Source organism: Phaethon lepturus, unplaced genomic scaffold (genome assembly GCF_000687285.1).
Source record: "Phaethon lepturus isolate BGI_N335 unplaced genomic scaffold, ASM68728v1 scaffold8147, whole genome shotgun sequence".
Taxonomy (NCBI): domain Eukaryota; kingdom Metazoa; phylum Chordata; class Aves; order Phaethontiformes; family Phaethontidae; genus Phaethon; species Phaethon lepturus.
In genome coordinates, this window is record NW_010551071.1 from 49,256 (window position 1) to 61,829 (window position 12,574).

Consider the following 12,574-nt stretch of genomic DNA (forward strand, 5'->3'; position numbering starts at 1 on the left):
AAGAAACTGTGAGTTTAAATAATGTACAAGACTACTGTTTTGATTTCAGGCAGATCTATAAAGTTACCCACTCTATGTAAACTTTGCAAAGAATTTGGCATCTCTTGAAAGCCAAAGCAGAACAAATATACATACTCCAGGTCAAGATATTTTGGGAGATTTGTGTGTGGTTTTTGTTTGGTTTTATGGGTTGGGTTTTTTGATTTTTTTTTTACACATACATATTCTTGACTGCCTCATTCCTACTAAAAAACTATACCCTTCCTTATGGATATCATCTCTATATAAAAGCAAGTTTAACGTGAATTTTTAACAACTTTGAGATATTTGCTGGACAAATATCAATGTTCATCTCAAACTTTTAACAAGTTACTCAGCATTGTCCAGTTTACAATGAGCTCTGATCCCTGATCCAGGTCACCCTGAACTTTCAGGGAAAAGATTCCTGGTTTCTTCTGCTTTGTGTCAGGCTCAGACTTATAAAATCTGTTCAAAATTGGAAAAGCAAAGAGAATTATTAACACACTTTTTTTTTTTAAGTCCTTGCATGTCACAAAAATATATTTTGGTCTAATGCTTCAGCCATGACTCCAAGATTAAATGCATAAGAATCCTGCTAGAACTGGTTGCACTGCTATAGGGAGACCGAATTATAAGTGCAGTTTAAGATAGCCAGAACTGAGCACAGGAGGTTTAAAACTCACATATTTCCCATGTTTAGGAGAATGAGTCCAAATACTTGTTGGCTTTGCAAGATATTCAGAGCAGAAGAAAGTGGGATCACTTCTAAGTAAGTAACAATAAGATTGTTATGTTCTGCAGTGCATGCAGCTGTCAGTACAAGAAACAAAAAAATCTCAAAATTCACAGTGGCAGTTTTCTTTGCAAGCTTAAGATCATGCAAAAGTGAGACATCTTCACAACTGCCCTGGGTGACCATCTTCGTATAGCCAGTTCCTTTACAGTACATGAAGTGCAAACTGGCATTTCTCTAGTGGAAGGTGGGTGTATCCCCATGGGAACTTCTTTTGTATTAAAAAGGCATAGGCCTAAACTAATCCCTAGATTAAGTGCAGATTTGGGACTATGAAGAATTTGAAAGCCCAATATTTTGGGTCAATCCTTCAGAAGAATTCAAACTGTTCGCAAAGGTTGAACACACACATGGATAAGAGACGTAGCCAAGCACCATTGGCAAGTCCTCAGATGCCACCAACCTCAGTGGAGGCCAACCATGGCTAGAACTTTGGTTGACATGTCACACCAGGGTGGTGAAATGCTTCCATCCAACACACCTGCCAACTGGTATCAGGTCATACTTGGTATTGATTTATTCATTGGATAGAAATGTGTCCTTCACAGCAATACTGAGGTGTGTCTGATGACTCCTGAAACTGCCATTTGGGTGAGGTTAAGTGGCAGAAATCCAGACACCATTTCCAGAAGTGCCTCCTGCATGACGACTTCTCTCCCACACATCAGTGTCCAGGGAAGCCCCCCCACACTGGAGACCGTACAAGAAGTGAACGATAACTCCCACAAGACACTACAACAGCATTTTCCAATTTAAACTTTGGAGTCCCAGCTATAAAGCCTTGTTGCAAATCAGTGCAGCAACAAGTATACTGTAAGCACAGCAGCTATGAAAGTGGCATTAATACAGATCCTAATAACCCATGTTCATATTTCCCTTACCGCCATTCATATTTTCCTGATTTTAAAAGTAAAAAGGTTTTCCCTTGTGTCAGCTGCCCCATCAGGCAGCATTCTTTCTGCTTCACGGATTAATGCTAAAGACAAATAATCAGAAAGGGAAATAAGATGGGTCTGCTGATGTTGCTCGGTGAGACAGACAAGATTGTCACTTGTTCTATATACAAGCACTACTGCTGACATCGGTGAAAAGCTATCTGCGTCAGTAACAGTGACTATGACTCAGAAGCAGCTCTTAAGGAAAAAAAAAAAGCATTCAAAGGACTAGAGTCTCCTTCCCTGTAACCATATGCTTCATGAGTTATACAGAGGATGCCTATAGCTCATAAGAAAAAAAAAAAGGTATTTTTTACTGTCAAGAGTTACTAGAGAGTTATTGACACCATAATTTGATAGTGGTAAAATATCTATTACTATATATTCTCTGATCAGATCAGACTGATCAGGAAAGCTTGACAAAATAATCAGCAAGTCAGAGCACGTACTCTTTCAGGGGAAGAAAGAATTATATGAAGTTAAAAATACATGGGTGATCACCAATTAAAAATCAACAAAGTTACTCATGGCTGTTGTGCAGCAGAAACCTATGAAGCATCACGCAGCACTTACAAAGCCAATTTTGCTTTTAATTTAAATTTAAAAACTTCTGTGACATTAAGTAGCAGTTGTCAAAATTGTAGCTCATATGAAAACAAAATACTCAGTGAGAAGGGATCTCTTCCCAAGTTTGGCTGACGCATAATGGAAAGCACCCACTGGAATACATCCTTTGTGTTTTCTTCACTAATAAGCATAAACATTTTTTCCAAGTTACCAGCACTGATGTCCTATAACTGCAAAGCTTAAAAAAATTCAGTCTGTGTAAATGGAACAGTTGGCCCTCAAACATTTGTTTTTTGTTAAATTGTTTAGTCTCTCACCTCACTACTTCCATACTCTTTCACAAAATCAGGCAGGAGACTCCTACAAGCTTGTGAAATTATTGCTTAAGAAGAGCAAACATGAAAGAAAAAAAATCCAATTTTAGTCACCTCTAAGAGCTGTCTAGATTAGTAATAATGTGTCATGCTGCACTGTAAGCAACTGGAGAGAGATAGTGGTCCCTTACAGCTAAGATAGCATTAACCTTTCATTATTTACCTTGTATTCAGAGCTTATATTCAGCTGACAAGTCAATTTAGATGTTAAAGGCCTTTAAATATTACAAATAAAATCTTGAGCTCTTAAAAACTTTGCTACTGAATACAAACAACATTTCATAAGGTATATAATGATTTCTGTCCCAAAGAAGTTGCTAAATATAAAAAGCTAGTACTTTTCTTGTGCTTCTCCTAAGCACAATTAAAAAAAGTGCCATTTCCAAAGGAATTACATGGGATCATCTTGAGATGGAACTGTATTTGTTAGAGCAAGAAAAATATTTGCTTCAGCATAGTAAGCACAAGATCTAGGACACACAGAAAATCCTTTGTAAATGTAAGTTTCATATAGATATTATTTAAATTAGGGGACAGATTTTCAATAATGTAATTTCATTTAATTTTTTATGCTTTGAACCACAGCTAATCCTACAACAATCTCCTTTTTTTCAAAGGGTGTCTTTGGAGGAAGTGTTACAATGGTCCCAGTCTTTTGAAAAGTTAATGACAAGTAAATGTAAGTAACTGTACGGTTGTATCCCAGACAGATTACCAAAAAAAGTTCCCATTAAGCAAAAATAAGTCATGCAGTATAATGTACACTGTCTTATATTCAACTAATGAAAAACAACTTTGTGTGACATGCTTAGCATGATTCACAATGAAAATAAATATAGCATGCTGTAAATGCTTTCCCAAACTTTTCATTTCTGCAATCACATGTAATTCTTCTAAAGACATGTGATAAGGGCAGGTTCATCTGCCATATCCCTAGTCAGAGCACTGTACAGCAACATATATAAGAAGTGAAAGAAAAAGTTTCCCAAAAGACCTGGGAAATCCTATGTATGGCAAAGACACCACAGCTAATGGTACATCTATACAGTGCATTGCCATGGAACTCAGACCCTCATCTGAGGTATGGGAAGAGCTGTAGCTGCAGTAGCAAATCTGAAGTTTCCCACTCCAGCATCACCCTGCCTCATTCCGGGCTCAGAGCTCTCCCACATTTCTTATATGGTTGGCAGTCTGGAACATCTCTGTTGGATTACTTTTTCTTAAATATTGATGAGAAAGTCATGTACAGAGTTATATCACAGCACAAACATCTAAAAATTATTCCTAAGGGCTGGCATTATTTTCAAACTACCAACAAACAACAAAGAACAAGATTAACAGTCTGAATTTGTAACTATAAAGAAAAAAATTTTTCCATTAAAATCTTTAATGGCAAACAACCTAGTACATTACGGTTTGCAGGAAAAGCACAGGGAGAAAGTGCACAACAGAAAACATTTAAGAGACAAAATTATAACACAAGCAGCAGGCATGGATGCAATCACCATTATTGCCAGATGACAGGCAGTGCTCAATGTCTTTAGAAATATGAAAGCCCAGAGTGCTGCAGCAGCAGGAAAGCTTGCTTTAAATAAAGCACTTGTAGATCCCAGCAGTACTTGGATGCCGGCCTTCTTAGAATACATCATTCACTGTACTGAGATAGCACTATTCATTGATTTTGAATTCATTTAGAATGCCTAATAACATCAGAACCCCAAAGGTGTGCTCACATGAAAAGCCAGAAACTCTAAAGCCAATGAATTTTCAGCTTACTATGAAAGGTAGGCAAAGTATTTGCCTACCTTAGGTTTTACTCTGAAAGTACATCTTACAACTGCAAGTACCATTCCTCATCAAGTGCTAGCACCGAGGAAAGCCTCAGAAACGCTGTCCTTGCTAGACACATTTTAGCAACTCTATCGCCTAATCCTGTACAACACAAGCTTAATGGCATGACAAAGGCAGTCTCAGAAATTTAATCTTTGCCAAGATTCCACTGATTGCTGCTGTCAAACTCCCTTGCCAGGTGTTTCAAAGACATCCTCAGGTGCAGAACCACTTAATTGCTGAACAGACTATTCTTTTAACTGCTTTACTTCAATCAATTACAGCAGCAAGAAAAAAGTTATTTCCTTTTTTGCTAATTGCCTTTTTCCCCCCCAAATTCTTGCACCAAGAAGGTGTTTATTTTTTTCCTTCAATCATAATTATTTGATAATACTTAGATATCTTCTATAAAAAAACTAGAACTTAATTTAAAAATAAGTGTCAGTTTTTAGCAAATGTTGAAGTGTAGGGCTCTGGGGTGAGTTAGTGTGTTTAATTCCCCACTTTGACATAATCTAATAAGAATATTTATAGGTGTACAATCAAGAATTATACTGCCTTGTAAATGTCCCTATTGCCTTCAAAGGGCTCTAAAGGTAAGGCATGGTATACATGGTATATAAATTTGGCTTCTGAAATATTTACAGACGGGCCTATAATCTACAAGACCTACTTGAAGACAGAGCACAGTGATGAAAACATAGAATTCTGGCTTGCTTGTGAAGCTTATAAGAAGATCACATCACAGAGGAAAAGGATTTCCATGGCCAGGAAACTTTTTAGAAGTTATGTTTGACCCCAGGCTCCCAGTGAGGTGACATAAAATAACATGAGCTCTTTATTTCCTCTAACAGAAATGCCTGATGTGTAAAAACAAAAAATGCCTAGCACCTCTTGTATTAAAGGGAGTGAAAAATGTTGGTATTCATCCCCCCCAAACTCTTTTTGCACCCAGAATTTTAATACTTGCCTTCACATCTTGTCCATAGGCAAATCTTTCAACTATATCTGCCAAGCATACAGGCAAAAGACACAACTAGATTAAGAACCAAATTCTAGGATCTATTTTATTCTTTTTAGCGTCTGATCCAGGGGCCATTAATATCACGTCAATAGATTTTGGATTATGTCATCGCTACATGTATATAGTACTCTGGTCTTTGCAAGAGTAAATATAAATGAACAAAGTAAAAACCTCTACCCAGTGCTGTCATCCTCTTTGTGAAACAGGCTAAAAGAAAGCTTCCAAGACAGGTTAATTATTTTCTGCTTTTAGCAGCACAGGATATAGGGAAACAGAGCAGGTTTGTAAGTAAGATGTTTGAGAGTGATTTTTTTTTTCTGACAAACAGCTATAGAAAAAGTCATTTCTGCTCAGCATGCTTTATGACCTTTAACTATCCCTGCTTATTATTCTCTTTGCAAAAATAAGCTAATACTGGCTTTTACTGCTGCTGCCTCTGGCAGACTGACATAACTGGAAAAGAAAAATCAAGCTAGATTTTCTGGTTTATGCATAACAATAAAACTATTATAGACTCTCAAAACACAGCCTCCCTGTTGACACTGAAGGGCAAGCCAAAACTACTCAGCTGGATTCCCAGATGTTGGCCAAGAGCAGTTGCTGCTTTAAAAGACTAAACCACTCCCACTAATCCAAAACTTGAGGAAATTTGAAGGTTCCCGCTGTTGGTTTTAAATGCCAATTGGAAAGACAATGCATTTTTCTGTTGTTTTTTTTTTTTTTTTCCTGGCTTATTTTATTTTTAGTATGTGCAGCTATAGGAAACTCAGCAAGACATTTACATTTCCAAAAAAGAAGTGTCAATATTGCCAACCACAAATTTGTTAATCAGAAGTAAGGGCTTAAATCAAGACAGCTAAAAATAAGCTGTAATTTTTTTTCTAAAATAGTATGTAGCTGAACCTTGCGATTGGCCATCTGGTTTCTAGGTCTTCAGGACACACCGATTTAACATTTTCTTGATATTCACTAGTAACACAAGAACTAGGTACCACTCTAAAAAAGGTAGATGCAGTTGAGGATTTTAAAAACTGTTTATATTCAAATTTCAGCAGCATTTAGAAAGGTGCAACTCAAATGACTCCTCTGAAAGAGCAAGATCTCAACCTATGAAAGACATTAGCACTAACACCACATCTTTAGAGATCTCCTCTCAGCACTAGGCCTCTGGTCCCCAAGGGAGCAAGCTCCCTACCCAGCCACTAACATAGCTGTTAACTAAATCAAACACCAAAAGAGGAATAAACCAATCAACTAAGACAATGGGGTTTTTGGCGTTATCCACATCCAGAGAAATCCACTCCACTAGAATCACTGTTTTTGGGTAGGTGCTGATTTTAGATTACAGGGTATGTAAAGAGATAAATAAAAAGACATTCAGTACCAGTCCCCTAAATTCAATCTTCCTTACCCTTCCTTTGCATCTATTCAGTGATACCTAGTAATGTCATTTTATGTTTCAGATTAACATTGACAGTCCTGCAAGAAAAGTGATTATAAGGAGTGTTCAAGAGCCGACACAGTCATGTTTTGATGAAGCACAGAAAATAATTTACCTGCACATGGAAAGAGATTCTTATCTACGATTTCTTGAACCAAAGTTATATCAAAAACTCAAATGCAGCCTTCAAACTAATGGCAATAATTCAACAGTAAATTAAAGAGAAAGGTTGAAAGTTTAGAAAGGTTTCTTCTGGCATGCAAATGTTTAAGATTTAAAGTAGACAGGAGAAATCAGGCCATAGACAAATATTATTATTAATCTGCTAAACTGTTCTGTTGATGTTATAATAGATGAGGCACTATCTCCCCCCTTACCTTTCTTTGCTGGAGACTTCTGATTTTGTTTTCCTCTTCCCTCAGTAAAGCCCATAAAAACTAGTGAAAACTAAGTATAAAAGTTTCAGCCATAAATTATAGCCTAGGGTTCTAGTCTTTTACTGATATTTGACAACTCTAATAACATTTTCAGTATATTCTTGTTTTGAGAGATCAGAAATAAAATAGTTTTGCTGCTAGGCAATATATTTATTTAGCTATAGGTCATACAGAAGAAAAAAGATCTGCATTGCTGCATTTACTTTGATGTTGTCATTTTATTCTTATTTTCTTTCAAAGAAAAAGATGATAAATTGTAAAGGACAACGGTTTGCTTAATCTTAAGCTATGAAGTGCAGTATTCATATGGTGTAGTGAATTTTACACTGAATTACGATGTACACCACATTCTATGAAGGCACTTGATCTACAGTATACTATAATACTACCACTGCTTCCTGAATTTATGTCCAGTGATAAAACTCATTAATATTTTGCCTTTTCTGGGCATGGACACACACACACACACACACATATATATATATATATCTTTCTCTTCAGGCACCCTAATAAGATAGAAGCAGACCTGACATTTAAATATCATACTGTAAACACTAACAGGTCTGTACCTCACATAAGCTGTAAAAGACAACTTGTTGATTCATTAATAAGTATCAAAGTACTCTGGTTTACATTCAAAAACCAATCTGACTTCTGAAATTTCATTAAAAATGGAATATCCTAATTCTTTTAAAGGACTTCAGCATAGACAGTAAAAGCATAGTAAATCAGGGACCTTTCTAGCATCTTCTCAAGCTACATTATTCCAAGGAATACAAGAACAAGTCATTCTGACAGCAGCCCCATAAGCCCCAAGAGCATCACACTGATCCTCTGGGATGATTTCAAATGAGAAATGAAGTATTCATTCAGTTGGATACATTTACATGACTGAGGTTACTTCAACCATGTTGCCAGTTCATGATTTTTAAGGGTTTACTTTAAGCTGTAACTTTGCTGCCTAGTTTAAAAAGGTAATTTTTGTGCCAATGTAATAAATCAGTCTCACCTCTGTTGGGAAAGCTTAGTCTTTCTATGGGAGGCTCACAGCAGTTTGTTGTGGGGCTTACTTATCCACAGTAAATTTTTGTTCTCACTGAGAACCTCCCTTATTTTTTCAATGTGAATATCTAAGCCTTTTCCTTAGAAGGCAAGCATGAAAACATAGGTCAGTGCAGACAGTGAACAAACAATTGCGTTTCACATTTGTGGCATCTATCTTGTAGTGAGGTGAAACTACAGTTGTTCTTTTAAGATGTTCCTCTTGCCAGTGTAATAAGATATTATATGTGAATGTATTTTAAGTTACAGTCTTAATCCCCCTTAAAAAAAAAAAAATCATTGTTTAGGGCCTCTGAGCAGTGGTATTATTGTGGTGCTCAACATAGGTTACATTTGTGAAGAGGGACAGTGATTTATTGATGAGAGGTAAGCATGTTTATCAACAGCTACCAAATGCTTAGTATGATGTTTGGCTTTGTATGAAGTTATATTGCTAAATTGTAACTGTGCATGTGTGCTCTAATGCCAACATGTGAACTACCACATGTTGTAAGAGACCTTGTTGTAACTTACCATCAATTACCTAAGGCTCCACAAACACTTCTTAGCCATCATTTTTATGAAATTCTCAAGCTAGAATTTATATGCATGTCTAAAGCAGAGTACAGAGCAAGTCTGAGCATAATCTACACTAGTACAGAAATCTATGGTAACTTCAGTGTCGTAAAAGAGACTGTTAGTATAGCAGAGAATCCTTTCCTTTTACTGACCCCATAAAAGGATTATAATACAAATGTGTGAATATTCAGCTTGTAAAACCACTCTCAGCAAGCAAGGACTCCGTAGGAAATCCAGCTAGGGATAGTATAGCTTTTGGTGTTGTTAACTTCTGATGTATGTACAGTGCATTGTACTTTGGTTTGATTGATCCTGCGGATGCCACAGCCTCACAGCAGAGAGAAACTGTTAAAAAGCAATTCCCGCAGGGAAGCAGATCTGACAGAAGCCAGCCTGAGCAGAGGTAAAAAACAAGCAAGGGATTACACTGTGAAAAGCCTTCCCATTTGTGTTAGGATTAGAAATTCAGAAGAGCTAGATATTGGTCTCTGAGCGGAAAAGGCTTGTAATGACCAAGGATAATACCTCTCCTTAAACAGGCTTAGCATGCAGTCTTCTGAACAGGTTACACAAAAAGCCTGGTCAGGAAGTGTATTGATACACAGAACCTTTCTCCCTGCAGAAAGGAGACTATCCAGAAGGAAAGTCAGTCATCCACAGAGAATGTGCAGAGAAATCAGAGGGACTTACAAACACATTTTTATGGCATGAAATGTTTAACATTTGTTTTGCTAACAGGTCATAAGTCTAGCAACCCTTATTGCTGGCACACTTGTTAACTTTATATTTTCTTCTAGAAATAACTAAAAGCTTCTTTTTTTTCTTGAAGTTGGAAGAAGACACCATCCTTTTCCCATAATAGAGTTATTGTTAACAGGTAGAGATCTTTCTCTTGCTTGATTTTTCTTTTGTGTTACCAGATGTGTGACAATAACAGTGTATTTCCTCAGGTCACATGATTCATAAAACAGTAACTAATGGCAGCAGCAATAACAAATCACTGCTTTTAACATTTTCATTAACAGCACTTCAATGAGCTCCGGTATACTTTCCACTGGCAGACAACACTAAAAGGCATTTGCTCACATTAATCATTCAAAGCTACTGTTAAGAAAGATAATTTTAATACAGCTAAACTGGCAGAATTCTCTTTCTTCACTTATTGACTTAAGAATTAAAAAAAAAAATCAAAACAATGGCAATTCATCAAACATTAAGTTTGGCAAGATAAAAATTTAGATTAATAAAACTAGTACAGCAATTAACTATATCCAACTTTGGGAACTGTTGACCTACTGAGGTTCCCTTAAAAAAACCCATACTGGACAGATAGTTTGGGGGTTTTTTTGTTTGTTTTTAAGAGCTGCCAATTAGATGATTTTTACTTTGTAAACATGAGCTGTGTTGGCCTATTTTCTTGACAAAAGTGATTAAATTCATACTCTATTGTTATACTGCTGTTTTCATGAGTTTTTCATCCACTCTTTGTGTCTAGGTGATAGTACAGAATAACAAATGCAGATTGCATGTCAGGTCTAAAACACAAAATAAAAATCTGCTTATAATTAGTCAGTCAAAACTGTACAAATAGCATAGGCTAATCTTTTCTTTACAGATGGGTAGTAAATGAGATTATATAATGTCTCTCCATTGTATGATCAAAAGCCTCAGAGAATAAGTTGTTAGAAGGCTTTTCTCTCAGGTTGTCTCAATTATTTCATACTTCTGTATTAAGTCTAGATATTTCTGCTTTTAAATCCCAGGAAAAAATTTACAGGCAGTCTTACTCTAAGCACAGTAATGAAGTAATATCCAGAACATGGTAGACAACAGATTTAAACAAATATTATGAACAGAAATGTTTATCACTATAGTTACAGGGCAGATGTTAAGGATATTTAGGAACCTACAACCTCAGAGGAAAGGGAAATGACTGTAGCATTTCCAAGTATTGCCAAATATACAGTACTGTTGCAATCGCCAGTCCCTTCAGAAACTGTTGTTTGGTCTAATATTCACTAAACACAGAGTAAAGAGTGCAATGGAAGAAGTCTTCCATAAAGGACATTTTGGTGCACATGCCAGTTAACTGGATTATGCAGCTACAGACCATAGCCTTTTCTGGGCAGAGACTGCATCCTAACACAGGCTTGCCTACAGTCTCCTACAACAAATCTTCAAAGAGGTGGTAACATTTTTGGTAGAGTTACCCATTTAAAATTTGTCAGTAGCACTGAGTAACTGTACAGCTTTGAGATGCTTTGGTTTGAAATTTCAAATTTCAAACTAAAAAAAATTTTAGAAAAATAAGAAATGTTTTAAAATATTCCCAATTCATGGTCTGGTTAGAACACAAAGGATTCTAATTTTTTTTTTTTTAATTAAGAAAAACCAAAAACAATAAGTGCAACAATGTAGAGCGAAAGATAAAAACACAAGCTGAGCAAATTACGTATTGGGGAAGTAAATCATGTAGCCAAACACTCTTTTAGATATTATACATCATAGGTGTGCCAATTCTAAGAACTATGAATTCTCATCACACCAGCAACAAGACATCACCCACTGCAGCCAAATTACACAGCTGGTTCTTTAGACAGGAATGTAAATTAGTAAGACCATGATAGCATCATATTATGGATTCCAGGCAGTGTCCTTCCATTGACTTTAATGTGTCTGCATATCCTTATAAAAACAGTGACATGGAATGAGACGTCTTAAAGTATACTGCAAGTGGTCAGCATTAAGTCAATACTTCACACATTCTGTATTGACTCAGTTGCATAAACACTTCATAGTATGTAGTGCCCTTGGGCTATCTGTGGTGGTGCAGTCCCCTTTTTCCCCCGCCTTGCCTTGTACCTGGGCTGCTCTAAGCTGCCTGACAAGCCTTGGCCTCTGAGCAAAGGATTTGGCAGCTGAGAACCCCCCAGCTGTACCAAGCATTCTTGCGTAGCCAAGGAGGAGAATGGCACTGAGTAAATCAGGGGCACGATTGCCTAAACAAGGTATGGAACAAGAACAGAACTAATCAATTCTTCTGACAATCCTGGCAGCAGTACCGTTAAAAGTTGAGAAATCACCTGCCTGGATTGTGGGAAACTCACTGATGTCTGAAGTCAATCATCTCCCAGTCCTATAAATAGGGGTCACAAGTGAGACCCTTTGAGCAGGATGCCTCTTGGAGTCTGTGAACCCTCAAGTTTGTGATCAACTCGGAGGCTCGACTGTTCACCCGTTCAGCGATGCAAAGCATTCAATGTGAGTATTTAACTGGATTTGAGAGGGATATTTAATAAGTACCCTTGTACATATCTATCTCTTTTCTCTACATCTCTGTGTCTATCTCTACACCTATATGTGTGTGCGATTAAGGCATGTTAGTAAGTTTTAGTTGATTATGCTGCTAAGTTTTATATGATTTGGTACTGTGATTTAACTCAATAGCATTCATGAATTTGCTGCTATTTTGTATTAGGTAAATTGCCATCCTAAAGTTACACCAAGCACAAAATATATCACCACACCAGAA

The 12,574-nt window shown here is 36.7% G+C and overlaps 1 protein-coding gene across 1 annotated transcript; it reads left to right on the forward strand.

Moving 5' to 3' along the window:
* Positions 1-725: 725 nt before the first annotated feature.
* Positions 726-7,196, forward strand: RGS13 (regulator of G-protein signaling 13; the record flags this gene model as incomplete). Its single annotated transcript, XM_010290760.1, is given in 4 exon segments — positions 726-790; positions 3,308-3,369; positions 5,168-5,334; positions 7,008-7,196. Coding segments are annotated over 4 exon segments (483 nt in total), but the record flags the coding sequence as incomplete, so codon positions are not given.
* Positions 7,197-12,574: the final 5,378 nt, after the last annotated feature.